The 18880-nt window shown below is 53.7% G+C and overlaps 6 protein-coding genes across 6 annotated transcripts; 2 read left to right on the plus strand and 4 right to left on the minus strand.

Moving 5' to 3' along the window:
* Window positions 1-993: 993 nt before the first annotated feature.
* On the minus strand, window positions 994-4097 carry CABS01_09264 (uncharacterized protein; the record flags this gene model as incomplete). Its single annotated transcript, XM_060542621.1, has 7 exons — window positions 994-1303; window positions 1364-1851; window positions 1908-2467; window positions 2520-2801; window positions 2852-3196; window positions 3253-3801; window positions 3956-4097. The coding sequence occupies 7 exons, from the start codon at window positions 4095-4097 to the stop codon at window positions 994-996; spliced, it is 2676 nt and encodes an 891-aa protein (XP_060400348.1).
* A 1220-nt stretch (window positions 4098-5317) lies between these two features.
* Window positions 5318-5539, minus strand: CABS01_09265 (uncharacterized protein; the record flags this gene model as incomplete). The annotated part of the gene is made up of 1 exon (XM_060542622.1): window positions 5318-5539. The coding sequence occupies one exon, from the start codon at window positions 5537-5539 to the stop codon at window positions 5318-5320; it is 222 nt and encodes a 73-aa protein (XP_060400349.1).
* A 753-nt stretch (window positions 5540-6292) lies between these two features.
* CABS01_09266 (uncharacterized protein) lies at window positions 6293-6550 on the minus strand (the record flags this gene model as incomplete). Its single annotated transcript, XM_060542623.1, has 1 exon — window positions 6293-6550. One exon carries the CDS (start codon window positions 6548-6550, stop codon window positions 6293-6295), a length of 258 nt encoding a protein of 85 aa, XP_060400350.1.
* Window positions 6551-9292: 2742 nt separating this feature from the next.
* Window positions 9293-9508, minus strand: CABS01_09267 (uncharacterized protein; the record flags this gene model as incomplete). Its single annotated transcript, XM_060542624.1, has 1 exon — window positions 9293-9508. One exon carries the CDS (start codon window positions 9506-9508, stop codon window positions 9293-9295), a length of 216 nt encoding a protein of 71 aa, XP_060400351.1.
* Window positions 9482-11017, plus strand: CABS01_09268 (uncharacterized protein; the record flags this gene model as incomplete). Its single annotated transcript, XM_060542625.1, has 4 exons — window positions 9482-9895; window positions 9968-10012; window positions 10263-10373; window positions 10766-11017. The coding sequence occupies 4 exons, from the start codon at window positions 9482-9484 to the stop codon at window positions 11015-11017; spliced, it is 822 nt and encodes a 273-aa protein (XP_060400352.1).
* Window positions 11018-16444: 5427 nt separating this feature from the next.
* On the plus strand, window positions 16445-17444 carry CABS01_09269 (uncharacterized protein; the record flags this gene model as incomplete). The annotated part of the gene is made up of 2 exons (XM_060542626.1): window positions 16445-16682; window positions 17068-17444. 2 exons carry the CDS (start codon window positions 16445-16447, stop codon window positions 17442-17444), a joined length of 615 nt encoding a protein of 204 aa, XP_060400353.1.
* Window positions 17445-18880: the final 1436 nt, after the last annotated feature.

Here is an 18880-nt window from a genome sequence, read left to right on the forward strand (position 1 = left end):
ATGAACCCTGTGAACATGTCAACATCAGATGCCGTGGCCAATCAACTCGTTCAATCGCGAGACTTTGCGACCGCTTTGGGGGCTTCCCGGTAGGAGCTCTCTCGCCTCGGGCACCCCACGTACATACACCACACCCACATCTACCCATTGTCGGCTTCCCGTCTCACCCCCCTTCCAAACGTCTTACTCCTTGCTTGCCAAGCAAACGATACAGCGAATGCCCGTTTCTGCGGGTTGCCTCTCGTTTTGCTGGTGTCTTATTCACTTCACATTGCTAGATGGTTTGAATTTGTATGCGCGCGCAAGGTGGTATCATGTCCGTATTGATCGGTCCAAGTCAATGGAAGCAACGAAACTCTTCTCTCTCTCCTCGTACAGTTACTTTTTTGGGCCTTTCCATGATTGTGATAGTAAGCAAACAGGACTCCTCGTTCGCGTTGCCAGGGTGAGCGCCGTCCGTACGCCCAACCGAATTGGGCCGCGTCGTTGGCTCCGTCATGAGGCAACATGCCAAATATAGTAATACAGTCCAGAAATACAGACCAGGACACCGCTTCGCCAACCTTCCCTCTCTCTCTTTCTTCGCACCGTCCCGAAAAAACAAAAGCCTCTTGGGAGCCCCATTCCCGGCTGGGGGCCATGCTTCCGAAGGGGCATGAGTGACGCCGGCGCCCGACATGGATCTTCCGTTGTGTTCCCCTCCTCCTCATTTTCATCGTAATCGTGTACATGTATTTCGTCGCGAGAATAAACCGTGTATAAGGCGAACGAGGACCGTAGAAAGCGAAAATCCAAGATATGTACGTGAATCGCTGTAGCTGAAAGGGGCACCTATTCGTCGGTCCAGAGGCGGTTCGCGGAGGCACCCCATAGGCTGGCAAGTGTTGTTATGAACCGGTAAATCGTCGTCGCTATACCAAAGGTGTAAAACATCCCGTAGATGTTGCCGACAAGAAGGTTAGGTAGCTTTGCAAAAATCAATTTGGAAATGGCTCATCGCCGTTTCATCATAGGACCACTGCCATCGTAATCCCAGGCCCGCTTGAGACCGCCTTCGTAGACACTGGCCACGGACTCCTGCCACATCGCCGGCGAGACAAAAGTCTGCACGGGGGCTGCAGAGTATTGTTGCGCCAACTGTTGAGAGGCCACTGGGAGAGTAGCATTGACAGCCTGAATGTCTTGGAGAGACGGGGCTTCGGGTGCACCTGAAGACGGAGAAACACTAAGCGAATTGGACTGGGGAGGCAGCGTCGAAGGCTGTGGTTGGACCTGAGGCGTACCGAAAGACGTGTTCCATTGTCTGTAGACATGTATTAGCGGGTGCCTTCGTTGAAGTATGTGATTGTCGACAACAACTTACTCAAAAATACGTGCGGGATTCCACGCTGGCGCATCCGACAACGACATGGTTTGCTGCATTCCCGGCGCTTGGGAACCTTGACTTGCCATCATGACGAGTGACTGTATAGCAGGCGAGTCACTCTTGGTATCCACAGGTCCGGCAGAAATAGGAGGTGTGATGGGGTGGCTGGTATAACTGACTTGGGAGTGTTGAAGGTTCTGCGTGTCCAACTGGTGGTCCAAGGAAGCAGTGCGTGCCATACCCGGCCTGTAACCCCTTGGAGGACTGGAATGGTTGGATGATTGGGGGCTGCCGTAAGGGAAGCTGGGCTTGAGGACAAAGGGTTTCCTGACGTCAGCAGAAAACGCTTCGCGCACCGCGTCGACTTGCTTCTGCAGGTCGGCCATCGGCCAAACCGACATGACCCTTTCGAGCACTCGCATGTGTCTCGTGAAGAACTCTCTCGCATCAGTGTTCAGATCAGGGTCTGGGGAGACGACGGCCACCTGTGTACCATAAAAGTTAGAGAGCCAGTAACGGGGAATCGCAGATCATAACCCACCAGATGGAGTACAATGCAACACAGTCCACAGTAGACGGTGAAGCTGAACCCACGAAGCATACACTGCAGTCCAGGGAATCCGAATGAATTCAAAACAGCCTCCTGGAGCCGGCATAGAGCCTTGGCAGAAGAGTAGCAGATCATCATGTGCTGTTTCCATTGTCCATCTTGCGCGTTCGGGTCCAGGAAATTCAGCTGCGGTCGATGAAGCAGAATCAGGGTTAGATAGTAGTAGGAATGCAGGTTGCCGATGTAAGGTGACGAAAGCCATGGCGGCGAGCCGTCGGGCGGGAAAGTAACCGACAAATCCGCTGGAAGATCATTCAACCAGGCATTCAAGGCCGGATTGAGCTGCACAAACTCGGGATCGACGCCCCAATCCTTCGTCTTCTTCTTCTTGAGATGGCCATAGGCCGTGTTCATGCGGCTGACGTTGCGGACAATTCGTGCGAAATAGGTGAAGTTACGGGTGGTGTGGTACTCAGAGTCGTCGCCTCCAGGGATTGGGCGTGGGACGCTGAAATCGATGGAATCCAGCTCCACGGCGAGATCAGTACGGCCTAAGGGAATTAGCAAATTCTCACAAAACGTCGAGAAAGACCAAGTGCCAACCTTGGGGAGAACCAATCATGGTTTCGCACACAAAGATAGACTGCCAGATTCGACTCTTCATCTGACAATCCAAGGGAGAAGAGCCACACGGCCTTCCCGCTTGATGATCCGTGTAGTGCTCGTCCAGACCAAGATCCTTACCCATCTGAACGCACTGGACAATCGTCATCCACGAGCGGTAGTAGTAACCACGCTTTGGTGCTGCCTCCCGAGCTTTCAGGATGAGGAGCAGGGCTTGCAAAGTGCTCAGCCTCGGTACGTCCATGAAAGAGTCGGCGTGCTCTGTCATGGTTGTTAGCCTTTGCCTATCCAGCCGACGAGTGTTTTCATACTTATTGCCAAAGCGAGCCACTGCTGCCCTTGGGCAGGGTCGTCGGCTAGTCTTCCACCCATGGCGAAAAGAGCTTCAAGAATGAGAGGCGATACGGATTCTCTGTTCGTATTCCACTGGTGATAGAAGACACTTTTGCTGAGAACAGGCACGTAGGGATGCACGTGGCTGAAGAAGAGATCAAAGTAGTGCATGACCGTCTCGTCATCCGGCATTAGTTCAGGTGGGATGCGAATCTTGAGGCCTGGTCCGGTGATAATTGGCGGAAGAGGAGTCTTGTACTCCTCATCCTCAACGGCGGGCTCCTCATCATGCAGAAAAGAGGCCTTGTTCCTCAAGTACGGCGCTGTATTACGCGTCAGTAACTCTACTACGTACGGAAAGCTGCGAGAGAGGGCCTACCTGTTCCAGCTTCGTTGACCTTCAGGGAGCCCAGAAGATCAGCAAGATCTGATTGCTGGTAGGAGCCGTCATTGGAGTAGGTGTCGGGAGGGGAATCTGGGCGTTGACTCTGCTGGAGAGGCGGCGTTGGAAATACGTTGTGACCGGTGTAAGGCTGCTCCATCATAGAGGAAGAAGGAGAAACCGTGGTGTAGTGCATGTTATGTTGATGGACCTGCTGGTCGGAGTAGTGGACGGGTGGAAAGACGTTGGGATCTGAATATGCGCCCTGTGCAGCATACATCGAAGGGTTGGGCTTCTGGGCCCCTGCCATCATGGACTGTTGCTGCATAGGAACTTGCTGGCGGAAGCTGTTCTGCAGTTGCGATGAGGCGGCGGCGAACTCATCACCGACGGGCTCATAGGCGTCGGTCGAGGTGCCATCGTACTGGCCATTGGGGCGCACACAATGGAGCTTGAGTCTGATACACGCCGAGCAGGGCCAGGTGTTCGTTGTGGCCGCATCGCACTTGATCTTTCTTCTTCTGCATCCTTCACAAGCTCTCATCACTTGATTTCATCAGTTTAGCTAGACTGCCCGCATAAATCATTTGTCCAAGGGAAAGTGAGCATACCCTTCAATCGCTTATGGCGATTGTGTTCATCCACGAAGACATAATCTACAGAAAGGCACATTTGGTTAGACAAGACGTTGTGGGCAAACCGGAGCGGAGGGCGGTAGAGGTGGAGGTGGATGGCGCACTCTTTTGGGTTTCCCGTTGAGGGAACTGCTGCGGCGCAAAAGAGAAGCTGCCCATCTGGGAGCTCTGAGGCAAGATGCGCCTCACGGAGGGATCGTTTGACATTGTGATTTGGGCGTGACGAGTCGATTTGTTGGTAGCGGTGAGGTCGTGGAGGTAGCCTCGAACGGAGAGCGGAGTCAAAGAAGCGGTTACATTCAAGCCGGTTGCTTGAGTTCTGGGTATGCGTAGCTGGCGACGACCGTCCCGACCTGGCCGCGCACTCGGCGGCTCTTGCTCTCTCTCACTCGCGCTCGCTCGCTCGCTCTCACTCTCACTCTGAGTGAGTCCTTCAGTGCTGGAGATGTCGGCGACTAGACAGACGTGTCTTGTGCAAAAGACTTGTTGGAAAAGAGGAAGTTGTAGGAAAAGAAAGTACCAGAGGGGAGTTGTGTCTCGAATTTCTCTCTCTGGGAGCGCGCTGGGCTAGGAATTGTCCGGATTGGTGGGTGATGGTGAGGGGGGTACGCGGGAGAAGGTCAAGCCTTATTATGAATGGACGACAGGTCCCGGCGTGAGGCGTGAAGGGTTGACGTGGGTAGACCTAGACGGGGAGGCGACCGGGGTAAGGAACAAGATCTGGGCTGGGTACACACAGGCAGGGTCATATCACTGAGCTGCTGGGGCCCAGAGGAAACCGATGTTCGATGATGGATGCGACCAGGAGTCGATGGGGGGAGGGGGGCCAGGACCCAGGACTGCCTAGGATGGCAGGGTAGGCTAGACAGAGGTGGACAGTGCTGTGAGGAGGTGAGGATGAGGAGAAGAGGAGCGGCAACGAAGGAGAGCAAGAGAAGAGGTGTGTGTGTGTGCGTATGCGTGTGAGTGTGTGTGTCCAGGGTTGCAGGAGGCGGACAGGGTTGCGTGAAGGTAAGGTATCCGTACTCCGTAGTTGCAGTGTGAGTGTGGTTGTGAGGTAGCGTCGTCGAAGGGTGTTGGAGAGAGGGAAGACTTGACTTGGGAATTTGGGACCTTGGGTGTGGATTGTGGAGTGGATAATGGGAAGAGAGAGAGCGTGAGTATGAGAGACAGAGAGAAGGAGAGAGAGTGTGTGTGTGAGAGGTGTGTGGGTGTGTAAATGTGTTCCTATGCGGATGTGGAGGAGGGCGTGAGCCAAGGGTGGGATGTCGAAGTTGCGCATTGCGGCGACGGCGTGAGCGGCAGCAGCAGACGGACAGGAAGAGCTCAGCATTGAGGCCTGGGGTCACTTTACTTTCTCCTCCTCCTTCTCCGCCAGCTTGACCAAGTACCTTTCCTTACAACAGTACTCCGTTCCTCACCTAAGGTCAGGCAGGTAGTGAACAGGGCAGGGCAGGACGCATCAGCGCCATCTCAGTAATAAGGTACGTCCCTAGCTGCGCAAGCAATAGCACCAGCGCCATTGAGACCGAGGAGACATGAAAGGTACAAGGATGACATGCCATCGGTAGCACGAGGAACAAGTACCTCATCCGTCTCTCTACCCTCTTCCTCCGCCTTTGCCTTCTTGCCTCCCTGACGGATCTCATCTTTCTTGCTCTCTCCCAGAGTCCCCATCAACTTACTAGTGTGAGGTAGAAGAAGATGGGCTCCTCTTTGCCCCTCTGGCAAGCTCGCCTCTCACAGTGCAGCATCATGTCCATTGCGATCCCGGTACATTGCGGCTTTGAGAGATGGCTGGATGCGGTGTTCGTACCTCATCTCACAGAGAAGGTATCCATACCAATGCCTACGCAGTATCCGTATAGCGCTCTGCTTTCTGAACAAATATCCGTACCTTGGGGCCAGACAAGGCAGGCCGAGACGCAGAGCTGGCGGGGGGGCCAGCGTGCAGGGCAGCGTTGCAAGTCCAGAGGTAAAATGCCCTGTCGCAGGCCGAATCTGGTAGTGAGATGAAGGATTGGCCAGGGGATGCGAACTTTCAACTCTCGACGGGACTCGGGACTCATGGCCAGCACATAGGTACGAATACGTACGCAGGTACGAAATACCTACGGTCCACGGATACTTGACTGGCGGCTGTTGCCTTCTATTCTCATTTGCCAGGTTGAAGTTTGAGGCTTCTTTGATGCTGGCCGTGTGAAATTGGACCCAGGCTTGCCGGGCCCGGGAAATGGCGTCGACAAAGAAGAAGAATTGGTTCTCTATGCAAGCCAAAAAATCGTGGTAGTATACTTCCCACACGGCATGGATTAACACCGCCTTAGTGCGCGCTGCACAGTCGTTTCCCCCTCCTTCTCTGTCTCTCTAAATCCGAGGTACTCCGTCCGTATCCGTACTTTCTACAAGAAGAAGTACTCCGTAGTATTATTAGTCCGTCTTTCTTTCATCTCGGTCAGTACTTCGTACGGATACTTGGAAGACGCCGACGACGACTGTGGCCAAAAGGGGTGACCGAGGTCAAAAAATAAATAAAAATGAGGAGACTGGGCTGACACACAGACAGCAAATAACGGGCAGAAGAACAAGAGACGGATAGAATGTCTCCTGTTTCTTTTCTTGGGTCGGACGGGGAAGGCGGGGGGCGAGGTTCGAGGCATGACACAGACAAGGAAGTGCTGATAAAATGAACCACCATTTCCAAAACAACCTCCTCTCGTACTCACCACTCAGTAGTGTACCGTGCTATGTGTGTCAAGCACGCCTCCTCTCCTTGACGTCGTAGGGCAGTGCGAGCGTGTTCGAGCTAGAGACAATCAATCGACTGGTATAGGGCAGGGCCAAGACCAGACGTTCTAGGCACATCAGACACAAGAGCGAGGATGGACGCCGTACCTAGTGTATCAAGGCACCAAATGCTTCAGAAGAAGAGGGTTGGGCCCCCCAGGGATGATAGGGGTCCACGTCCGCCCAAAGTCCGCAACATAAGCATGATCTGTGCCAATGTCCGTCTTCAAGGAGCAAAAGAGAGTCGAAAGCAGTTCGGTCTATCCGTACTTCATCGTCGATGAGATGGAACATACATCAGAGCGGCGGCGGTAGCCGTTGTGTCGTCGGTGACTTCAGTCTCAACTCTCAATCGCCAGGACCATCCATTGACAGGCAAAAACCGAGTCAGAATGCGGCGAGCTGCTGTGAATGATTGAGTGCATCTGTGCAAGGGACCAGCACGAGGCATGTAAGGTACATGACCTCTTGTCGGAAGTAAAGGTGAGAGGTACCCGTAAGGCAAAAGGCATTGGGTTCCGTGGACGGGTGTGTATGCGACCAATGCGCTGCCCGAAAGCCCTCGTCGACTCTCGCGAGTCCTCCGTCAATGCCCCCCTCGCCCTTCGAGCCTTGAGGCCAAGTCCCAGCTCCCATCAGTGGAAGGGGAATTCCGAGATGCCCTGTCTATGTGCGCGCCCATTTTCCAATCCGAGTCGACTCGTTGGATGGCTTGTATCCGTACTCAGCGCAGGGAAAGGAGACCGTCGATGACCATGTATTCGCACGTAGCCACTGTTGAACGCACTGTATAAGATCTCGACTTGAGCCCAGCTGCCTGTCCAAGGGCGCAACTTGATGGGCTTTCGCCTCGTCGTCATCGTCACGCAGGGCAGTGTCACGAATACAGTATTGCTCCACACTGGAAGTATACTGTGAATGTGCATTCGCAAAAACTGAGCATGGAGAATACGCCGCCGTCCCCCAGCTGCCAAAGTATCCTCTGGCCTATGTGCCTCTACCTGTACAGTACAGCTGGGAGGCTAGCCTGACCGTATTTTGCGTCCAACGTCGTCCCAAGAAACTCAGAGACTTCTCAATAGGCCGGCCCAGCCACAATGTAGGAAAAAAAAAAAAAAAAAAAAGGCGCCAGCAGCAAAGAGGGGATTTGTTAGCGGAAAGGCAACGGGGGGACGGCCGGGGGAGATGTTCGAAATGGCGGTAGGGAATAGCGCGAGCGTGGTAGGGTTGCCCATGGAATTAAGCACCCAGATAGCGAAAAGGGCACAAAATCGTCAATGCCCCATGTCATCATAATAAGTGGCCATGCTCATTCGATATTGATATCAAGTTCCAACTCCCAAGATACCGAGGTGCAACCAAATGAGGCAAGTTGCCTGAGGTACAACTTCTGCATCGCGCTTCCTTTTGCTCCTGGCTCCAGCCCTGGCGGAGATTCCTCGCACTCCCAGTCTCCCTCCCACTCGGGTGTCATGGTACTTCACGCCCTTTTTAGTGCCAACATCCATGTGCCGGATGCCTCGATGTCTCCGCTGACAGGCTGGGAGCTCAGCTAAGCCAATGGATCGCGTAGGTATCCATCCTGTTGCCGCAGTAAGCACACACGACGACAATGACCAGATGATCCGCATCTTGAGGAGTCGAGCCAGGTGGTACTCCGTAATAACCACCTTGTAAGGAGTCTCTAGCGTCGAGAGAGCAAACCAGGCAGGCGGATTAGCATTGGCAGGCAAGGTATCTGTACCCGTACCCGTCCGTAGGCTGTAGCCGTACCTTACCCGCCTTGTTGCCCTGCCCAGTAGGGCAAGTCCACCAATCTCTTCATCCACAGCGCCATTCAGCCTGGCATCTCTCGTGGGGTTGGTGGTCCCAGTCTCGCCCAAGGCCCAAAGGGACCCTCATACTCCTGACCGTCCTGGGGGGGCAAGGGGGCTGCTGGGAGACACATAAGATTGAGGACGGGTACGGAGACGGTACCTGAGGCTTGACCCCGTCTTATCCTGCCTTGATGGGTCAAGTGCATCATCCAGTCTTGTTCTCGAAGGAGTCGACCTCAACTGTCCACCGACCCCGTCCGGCCACAACGGGGGACGTGGAAGGTGGAGGGCTGCGAGGGTCTTAAAGCAGAAGCTCTGCTCGGGAGCCCGCTCTGTCGGCCCCAGACCGCCCTGGTCTGGGCAAAAGGCAGACGCACACCACAGAGTGTTTGAACTTTGAAGTTGTGTGAGCTGGGTAGGATTCCGCAGAAGATATTGGATCGTCGTCAATGATGCTGGGTGCCGCAGAGTAGCTGGCATACCTAATCATCAAACCTTAGGGCGAGAGACTAGGCTGGCAAACCGAGGACCAAGCATTCAAAGCTATCTTTTCGGCAGACGTTGTCCCGTCTGCCGTCGTGCTAACGGGATGAGACAGCAGCACCGTCGAAAGCCGGCGGAGGCGAAGCAAAAGACGGTCGTCGCACCTTTGCCAAAATGGCAATGACAGGTGGCCGGTGGAATGGCTGAAGATTCTCTGAAGGCTTCTAGTCGGAAGACTTGAGCTGAGCCGAGCGCTGTCTTGTTGAGCTTGGATGGCGTGGTGAGGCACTTGCACCGGCTCGAATCTCTCCTGCCTTAGTCTTCAACTTTGATCGACAGCAAGCCATCTCCGGGGTTGGAGAGGCCCTGGCAGCCTGGCACGACGCACGCCTGGCTGCAATGTCGAGCCGATTCGAATGGTGTCCAGGAGGCCGAGAAGCGGACCGAACCAGAGTGCTGACGTCGAGCGGCGGCGGAAGGTTGTAGGACGAGATAGCCCGAGAAATGTGCAGAGAGCCAGTCGTGGGCCATGGATGGCCCATGGGTGTGTATCTTGGAAGCTCCTACGGATTTGCAGCGCTATGCCATGCCATGGTCAATGATCCATCGAAAGGCCCTTTGGTTTTGCATGGGTACGGCGTGGGATGCACAGCAACGCCAACGCCAACGACAGGTGCATGGGGAGTGGTCGGAATGGGAGCTTGGAGATGGGAGATGGTCAAGATCCATTGGAACGGAGACACGGTATCTGCCGCTTTGTACCGCGGTAAGGTACCGCAGTTGCAGTCGCGAAAGGAAGTTTTGGTTGTGGGTTACAGCCAGGTGCGATCCCTGGCATCTCCACTGCCCGCTTACCTTATCATTACAGGCCGGCTCGTACTTACCCTGGCCCACTGCCTCCACCGGCTGGGTACGTTAGTGCGTGCTTGTCCACAGTCCACCAGAGCTTGCAGGGGCTGATACTTGGAGCTAGGCCGCACTGGATATTAGGTCCTTCGAGGTGATCCTGATGCTTGGGTAATCATCTTTGGGTTCGTACCTTCGTACCTTGCACTTCCCTCCATCCGATGACACCGTCTGCACCAAGTATTCTTGCCATGTGTGCCGCATTTCCTTCGTCAGGAAAAGTGTGGGAAGGTGCCTCCCTGCTGTGTAGGCACTTTATCTACATAGTACAGTGAACCGTTACTTAGGTGCCCATACTTACCTGTTCATAGGTAAGGTTACGTACTCCGTACCTGCCTTTTTGTCGATTACACAGCCAAGATATCTTGCTTGCCTCTAGCGTCAAGCTAAGGGATCTCAACCTGCCACTCTTCTGACCGGCCTGGGTTTTGCCGTCGCCATCTATTTCATTGTTTCTGTATGTCTACTATTCATTTCCCTTCTCCATTTCGTTCTGCAAGCATTTCTCGGTGATTGCAATGGAATACACGGATACATATAATGTCTACGGTGCCTGTCAGTGGCTACTTGCTGCTAGTATAGGTACCTTTTCACTATACTGCTGCAGCCATGGCCGTCACTTATCTATACCTCGACTCGAGTAAGCTAAGGCAGTGTTCGGACATCTTCGCAAGGTATTCGAATGTACTCGCTGCCTGGGCCTGCAGTGACTTGAAGTCGAGGGACTGCAGAGAGGAGGGGGACGGCACACGCCGTACAGTAAGGTACGTACTCTGCACTGCATCTCAGATGTGATAACGCACCTCACCACACCTCAACTCTTCCCACCCCCCCAGTGCCGCTCCCCTCACCCACGAACCAACTGATCAAAGCAGTTGCTAGGTCCCTCTGCTACTCCGTACGGAGTATTCGACTTCCATCACAAAGCCACCACCACCTGGCATCAAGTACGGATACCTAGGTATTCGCGCCGGCCTCACCCAGCTTGCAAGACGCAAAGACACCAGTATCCCCAACACTCGACTGGCTTCAATACCCTGCCGACGAGCCCCCGTAGCCGAATCCACACTGTCTTCCCCTCGCCTCTCGAGTCCCAGCAGCTCCAGCCTCCAGCCTCTAGCTTCTAGCCTCTAGACTGCCAGGGGCCTCCCCTTGGCCAGGATTGACTTGGTGCCGCTCGCATGGGAATTGGAGCTGCACCACCATGCTCTGCTTGCTGGGGTTCGGTTCTGGAATCCCAAAACAAGGTTCGTCGTGGAACGGCCATCCTAGAATGCTTCTTGAGCCAATTCCTTGAGTTCCAGGCCCTGCCGCCGTATGGCACTCAACTTGAAGTGCCGCTCATGAGAAGCATCGAAAAGCAACGACGTCGCGGCGTTTATCATTGTCACGGTGTCACCCACACTGAATAAAACACTCCAACTTAGCCGGCGGACTCTCATTGATCAATCAATATCTGAATCTCATCAAACATCGAAACCTGCCAACGGGCTGCGTAGGCACGTCCTAGTACCTACTTTACGCACTGCCGTCGACGAACCCCGGGCTTTGATGTAATTTCGGCGCTGAACACTTGGAAGTTGGGACCTCGAAATCACTTCCTGATCCAGTATTATCCAACCATCCCGCCATGCCACCCAATCGAACCCTTCTTCGGGCCTTCGACGAAGGTTCTGGCCTCATCAGGCCCTGACGCACTGACGGCGCTAATCCAGATGACACTCGGCCAAGCTGCTCCTCACACTACTCATTCTGCTACTCGTCTCACCGGGCGCCTCGTCATCATGCCCTTTTAGGCTCACAGTGCCACACGAAGCGTCTGACGGATACTGTTCGTCGTGTTTCTGTGTCTACTCCGCAGACCAACCGTCTCATGCGGCGAGCTTGTTGGCCACATCGTCAGACCACGCTGTTGTTCCAACGGCCTCACCGGATTGTGAAGGTCCAAGAACCCGCAGCCCGGACAGTATGGCATTCGTTGCGCTGCGGATTTCCGATGTTAGATGTCCGACCAACTTTGTATCTCCGTGCCTGGAGGCACTGAAAATTGTGCCATCACGCCACTAAGACGAGGACAAGTCCTCGTACCAAGAACTACAACATCTAATGTCGGATATATCATCCATGCCGCCACGTCGGTTTCATTGTCTGCACCTGGTGCGCCAGCTTGCGCAGACCTAGCATGATACTGCTGTACACATCCAGAAGAATGGCAGCGCATGCTGAAGCTAGGTACACTATGCCGCATTTCTCGCGGGGAATTTCGAGCTCCTGGACCGGAATGGCCTGTCAAAGATCAAGACCACGACCGTGGAGCGACTTACACACACTGGCACTGGCCCAATCAGTGAGCACCACTTCGAGCAAGCCGTCGATTTCGGGGTAATCCTTGGGCGAAATTGAGGGGACGCGTCCTCATTCTAGGTTGATCAAAACCTCCAGAAATTGAATAGGCCGGTGGCGGACCGGTGTCGTTTGACAGACGCCTTGGCCCTGTCCAACAGCCAAGTTAATATACATAGCTCGCGCCGCAGCTAATAAGAAGGAATCAACCGAATGGCCTGCAGCCTGTACTTGTGGGCGAGAAGAGATGGGATGGTGAGGAGCCGATGTCTTCATAGGACTCGATAGCTTTGTGGAGATCGCGGGGTCTGATGGCGACCATAACCTGCGCCCTTTTTTCACTCTGGGTAATTCACCCATATCCTCACGGTCTCGCGAATGAGCCTGGAACGTGCTCCTATTAGCAAAGTCCATTTCAAAAGACTCGCCAACGACTCTATGTCCAACCAAAGGCCAACAGGTCGACGCCGTATAGCTTTGCGGACAAGGATTGGCAGTCTTATGGAAGTTGCACATCGGTCTGGAAGGGGAGACCCAACTTCCCCCCATCTTCAAGCCGTTGGTGGGAATTAGCTTGCTGTTTCCCTCGGCATCCCTCACGGCGTGCCATCCTCCACTCTCGTCCTGGAGATGCTGGCATCGGCAGTCTCCCAGCAAATGGAATGCAAGCAGAACCACCTTTTACCAGCCAACCGAAATGGGCAGTGTCATAAGTCCACGGTGAGCAGGGGAGCTGGTCATAAAATGGGGTGAGCAAGCCAGTAGTGTCATCATTCACATGCTAAAAAACTAGCGGTGGCCACCTGGCTCGATAATATCGCAGGCCTTAGAACAGGAACCTACCGAGGAAGCCGTCACCCACGCCAAGTCTTGCCTTACCCTATTCGATCCTGTCAGGCCTGTCCCCAACATGCCGTCCAGCCTTTTGCAGAGTACGGTTATTCCGCACCCACACGGAGGCTATCCCGCACCCATACTAGGCCTACTCAAGCAAATAGTGGGCTGCACGTGACTATACAGCCGCAGCAGCCACATGTTAGGCTATGGGCGCGCGCCTTCCCATGATTTCTCTTTTGACGCGTAACACCACCTTTTTTGGTCATTTTTGAAGCAGGATAAGTACCTCTCCGAGCACTAAAATATAGGCTCTAGAGATGTATTTTACCTGAGCAAAGACTGGCTTCTAAAGTCGTGGTTTTGACTTTGAAAAGCGCGCATAATCGGCATTGTGGAAGAGGGCAAAGTGGAAGGTGCAGTTGTGGAACGTGCAGTGGAAGCGCGCCTTCCCCCTCTAGAACTGTCGGAATAATAGAGATTCCGGGTCAAATGTGGCTGCTGCGGCTGTGCAGTCACGTGCAGCCCACTATTTGCTTGAGTAGGCCTAGTATGGGTGCGGGATAGCCTTCGTGTGGGTGCGGAATAGCCGTACTCCTTTTGCAACCCTCAAAGGAATACAGCCTATCCACCCAAACCAAAATCTCAAGCTTGACATGAAAGGGGCTGTTGCTGGCTAAGAGCTCCAGAGAGTTAGTTATTGGGCTTTCTACCAACCTTCATTTTCTTTGAGTATCGAAGGGGGACGTTTATCCGTACAACTGGCGCACTGGTGGTTTCAGGCCGCATGGCTCGCCCTGCATCCTGGGGCTGTGTCTGCCTCGGATCCGAACTCGTGCCAGCGAACCACGCGCCTAGCGCTAGGAGCTAGCATCTGTCACGCTCGGTTGTTCCCTTTCGCGCAACTGGTTCCTGGAATCGTTCGTTCAGGGGGGGCTCCTGCCTTCGCCCCCAAGATCTCGGGCACGCTGTCGAGCGTGGCTGGATGGACAAGGGGGAAAGCCAAGTACGGGATGGGATTGCCTTTGGATGCACGAGGGGTGTGTCCAGAGCCAGAACGGTCCGAATGGGGATCCAGTCGCTGTGCTGGATGTCCACTTTGCTCCTGATCCATGTCGGTCAGATTGTGTTGGACATTCCGTGACTCGCATACGGTACATTTGCTAGGCGATCCGACCATGCAGGAAAAGCCGACGAGAACGACGGTCAACCGCCAAGAAGAAGGCAAATATCACAACGAATGTTCACAAAGTTACACTTTGTGAGGAAGCGTCACAATATCCGGCATGATGGTGGCGTGGTGGAGGAACAGATGACTCGGCCGAGTGCCAGGGGAGCTACCCATCGGGCAGGGTCTGTCCCGTCCGCCCGCTCCGGGGAACCTCTAAAGAATGGGCAGCAAACCAAGACATAGCAGCAGTGCCGAACAACTACACCACCTAAACCGTTACGGGATAGAGCATCCGACGCGGTCTGGACAGGGACACCGGTACGTGTCGACGACTCTGAAAGGTGACATGCCCGGGGCACAGTGAGAAACAAAGCAGCCTCAACGGCGGAAACCTCGGGGAACAGCCTCGCAGCGCGCGGCTTGCAGATTGTGGGCAGCTCCCCATGACAGGTGCCAGTCTGCGGCAGACAGGATGGAGGCGTGCGTGGTTGAAACGTTTGGAGCGGAACCTTCAAGTTGGCTTCCGCGAGGCTCCTAGACAAGGATTGCGGCGCAGTGAAATCAGCCCTCATCTTGTTCTATTGCTTCCATTATGCTTCCAAGTTCCGCCGAGTTTCGAGAAGAAGCGGGAGAAGGAATGTGCGATATCCGTGTCCGGGCACCCAGAAAGCCAATTTTCCCTAGCCCCTCATCGAGTCCGCCTTGAGGCCCTTGCCTGTCAATATCCGTAGATGGTTCAGACGACGGAGTCGGGACAAAAGAACGTGGGGTCTTGTCCGGCACGACGGCTTGTCTTAGATATTGAACGGTCCAAGGTGGCCTTCGTCATTACATAGAGGATGCTCATTTTAAAACTGTCCGCAGAACGTGGTTTGGGCGAGCATGGGAAGGGAATGAAGCAATGATTACGGCTTCGTAGCTTCTATCAATTCAGTGTGAGGATATACTAGTAATCAAACTTTGAATAATTCTCCCTGCAGGCTAGTTCTCCTATTTCTCAAGGGTCCTATCAGCCTTACGCCGTTGCTACGTACTCCGTACCACAAGCCGGCAAGGCACCTGAGATCATCTTCGCCTGCTAGTTCCAATAGAGTGTATTCGCCCGATGGGTGTGGTAACATGGGGGCCGAACGAATCTTGGTGGTGCAGCAAGGAGAGAGACAGAGAGAGAGAACCACAAGAGACAATCTTCATGGATGCTTTTTTTGGGTTTTGTTCCGTCCTCTCAATTTCGTATCCATCAGCGGGAAGGATGGATCATGGGTGGTATGGCGCACGCACGCCGCATGCAGGGCCGCCAGGCACAGGCACAGGCACAGATAGCCCGCAGGCCACGTCTTCCATTTTTGACGGTTGATGGGGGTCGTTTTTGGGGTCCTTTTGAGGGGTAAAGGGGGCGGGAAGGAAATGGGCATCCACGCATCTTTCGACTTTCATTTTTTTCCCACCATGTCAAAGAGGTTATTTTAGATTTATTGGAAGATCATCGACAACCTTTTTTCAGTGGATCGCTGACGACACGGCTCTGAAGATGGGACGGCCCCGCAATCTGTGGACCGATTCGGCAAGTGAGGGGCAATATTTCGAGAGTGCTTTCCATCACCCTAAGATTAGTGATTCATGCGTCCATTGCAGCGCCCACCGCACTTGACTGCTGATGCGGTCGCTTATCTAATCCTCGTCCACTGAAGCGGGGTCGAGCCGGGGGCATATGGCCAAAAATATTGATTCCCTCATGCCAGGTCATTTCTTTCCCATCCACAGCAACGTCCATCGCCAACCAAGTTCGCAATCCACTCCAACCGTTGACAGGGAAGACAGAAGAAAAAGAACCATCGTATTGCGCATCTGCAAGATAGACGCCATTGACCAACATCATCTCACCGTCTCATTCCGCCGCTACCGAATAAGCAGGGGCCGAGGCAAGAAACGAAGGAGAACCTTACTTTTGGACAAGGCTATCTCCTTTTTCCCCCCACCACACATAGCTGCTACCCTGCCTGTATCCCGAGATTTTGGTGGTACTGAGAGATTTCGTCGACAAGAAAGCGAGAGAGAGAGAGAGAGCAAGAGAAAGAGAGAACCGAGATCGAAGAAAGAGAACCAGGTTGGGGGCCACACTATTTGCAACTTTGCCGGGGCAGCAACTAAATCAAACTAGCGGACTTGGACTTTCATCCTGGACAAGCGACAAGCACGGATATCTTGACACCATGGACAAAGATCTTGACAATGCGAATCCGACCATCCTGAGCGCGGCCCAGATGCCGACGCGTCAGAGCAAGCGTGAAGCACCCAAGTCGGGCCCATTCCACAAGTTCGACGATGTCATCTTCGCTAAACCCTGGTACCTCTCGGAACCGTTCTGTGATGATGATTCACTGTGGTCTGAGCCGGAGGCCGATCACTCTCAGTGGACAGAAGAGCCCATTGATGAACAAGAAATCTACGGTGAGGAACCCTTCTTTCATACTGTCCCCCCCCCCCCTTTTCTTGCATGCAGTGGTTCACCTTACCAAGTATTGGGGGTTGGATGTTATGAGCTCCAATCCTGCCTGGTCCTGTTCCTGGAGTGTCTCAAGCACGGTCCTGTGTAGTCAGGCAAGCGCCACCTGATGCAGACCACCCACTCATCATGCTGTGTACTTCACCAAGTGGATGTTGCAGTTGCGCGGTGTCTTTGCTCCTTGATGAGTGGTGCCCAAAGATGCTTATCCTTCATGCATTGGCTTCAGATTTTACGCTTGGAATGCCATCTTTTCTGGGTGAACTCCTCCTACGCGTTTTCCGGCTATACTAAGTTCCTGGGGAGGATCACGCGACTGACGTTTCATAGACTTGATATCATCCATCTCAGACCCAGAGCACCCCCTCTCCCTAGGACAACTTGCTGTTGTCAACTTGCCTGATATTCACATTAGCCCTCCTCCACACATGGCCATGGACCCCAACAAGTTGGTCCAAGTGTTGGTCGAATTGACGCCAACCGTTTCTCACTGTTCTCTCGCCACAGTGCTTGGTCTGGGAGTTCGCGTGCGCCTCGAGAAGGCACTTCCTCCCAATTGGCGGGTGGATGTGAGGGTCAAGGAAAACGCGCACGCGCAAGACGATCAAGTGAACAAGCAGCTCAGTGACAAGGAGCGAGTTGCTGCCGCGCTAGAGAATGATACCCTGAAGGGGGTTCTGGACAAGATGCTCGAAACCTGCGTCTGAGTAGCGAATCAAATCTCGGATATACAGGCCGGGATCATACCCGTTTGATGCGAATCTCGGTGTCTTGTCATACCAAAAAGCGTGACGCCGAATATGGCAATGCCTTGGGACAAAATGGTCCGCCCACCGGCTCGCCCGACTAATCCGTCCGATGGGGGCCCAAGTCATGGAATTCAGCCCTTAAAAATAGACGATCGACATTCTGCACCGTTTTTTTACCAGGGCGTTTGCCACTTTGGCTGGAGAATTTATCGGATATCTGCCATGGAAAGACAACCTCTAACCCCGGCGTTTTGGCAGCTTCTCTCGAGGGAAATTGATCGACAGGTACACAGTGGGAAACGATGTCCATTTGCGCCTAAGCGCGGATATTGTAGCCGGTCAAAGAAACGTTACCTCGCCTCACACCCTCCACTTCAGGGCCCTTGGGAAAGTCGGAAAACAGGGGCCCAGCGGGATCGACTGGCAGCTCATGACTCTTTCAACCCGCGGCAAGACTCCGAGGTAGGGCTGTGCGGGCGGCGGAATTGTTCACACATATTGGCATAGCTTGGCCTGTGTGTGTTGGCTTGTATGTGGCAGCTGGTTCCCTTCTCTTTCATCTGACTCTTAAGCGCAGGCAAAAAGCCAGCAAGCTCTGACGATTCGGATTATCCGAACAGCTCGTCTGCATGGTACTAGCTGCTAGCAAAGGACCAAACGCAATGAGTGAATGGAACAACCAGTTTTTTTTTTGCCCCTACGACCTTGATTTGCCAGGGATGTATGTTCTTCTCTTCCTCTCAAAAGGCTTTCAGGTGGCTTCGTCACCTCACAATCTGAACCCCGTTCAACGTTGCGCATGGATGCAACGCTATATCAGAGAGCATATATAGACCGTTGATAAACACACGCGAGGTATCCGTACGGATAGCCGATCAAGATACAGAGCACATCCCTGACGCCGCTTACCGCGACAGCCGACGTTGCTTACCAATCTGAAGGGTCCAGGACCGCGCCACCGATGGAGGGGAAAGTTCAGCAGAGCTTTTACCGAGCGAGAGGTCTACCTAAGCTGGTCGTGACCGGTACGTAGCCTTGTAGGTGTTGGTGTGGTCAATTAAAGGTCAGGAACCATCGGATGGATGGTTCTGACGTATGAAGATCTGCAAATATTGATTTTGTGGCTTTTTTCTCTGCAACTTGCTAGGTAGTCCTCGGGCCAAGAAAAAAATGTCTCTGAAGAGAGGACTTTCGATTAATTGATAAACCCATTTCTATAGTAAACCAAGTTTTTTGCGTTGTATGATTGCATTCGTCTCCCCTGAAGCGGCGAGGTGAACAAGAAACTTGCCATGGCGTTACATTGTGGCGCTCGACTTGACAGCATTTGAACGTTTCCCCCTTCCCTGCCGCTCCCCTCCCTCAACGAGAAGGGACAGGACGGCGAAAAGGGA

The sequence above is a fragment of the Colletotrichum abscissum genome (assembly GCF_030869225.1).
Source record: "Colletotrichum abscissum strain IMI 504890 chromosome Unknown Scaffold_22.1, whole genome shotgun sequence".
In the NCBI taxonomy this organism is placed as follows: domain Eukaryota; kingdom Fungi; phylum Ascomycota; class Sordariomycetes; order Glomerellales; family Glomerellaceae; genus Colletotrichum; species Colletotrichum abscissum.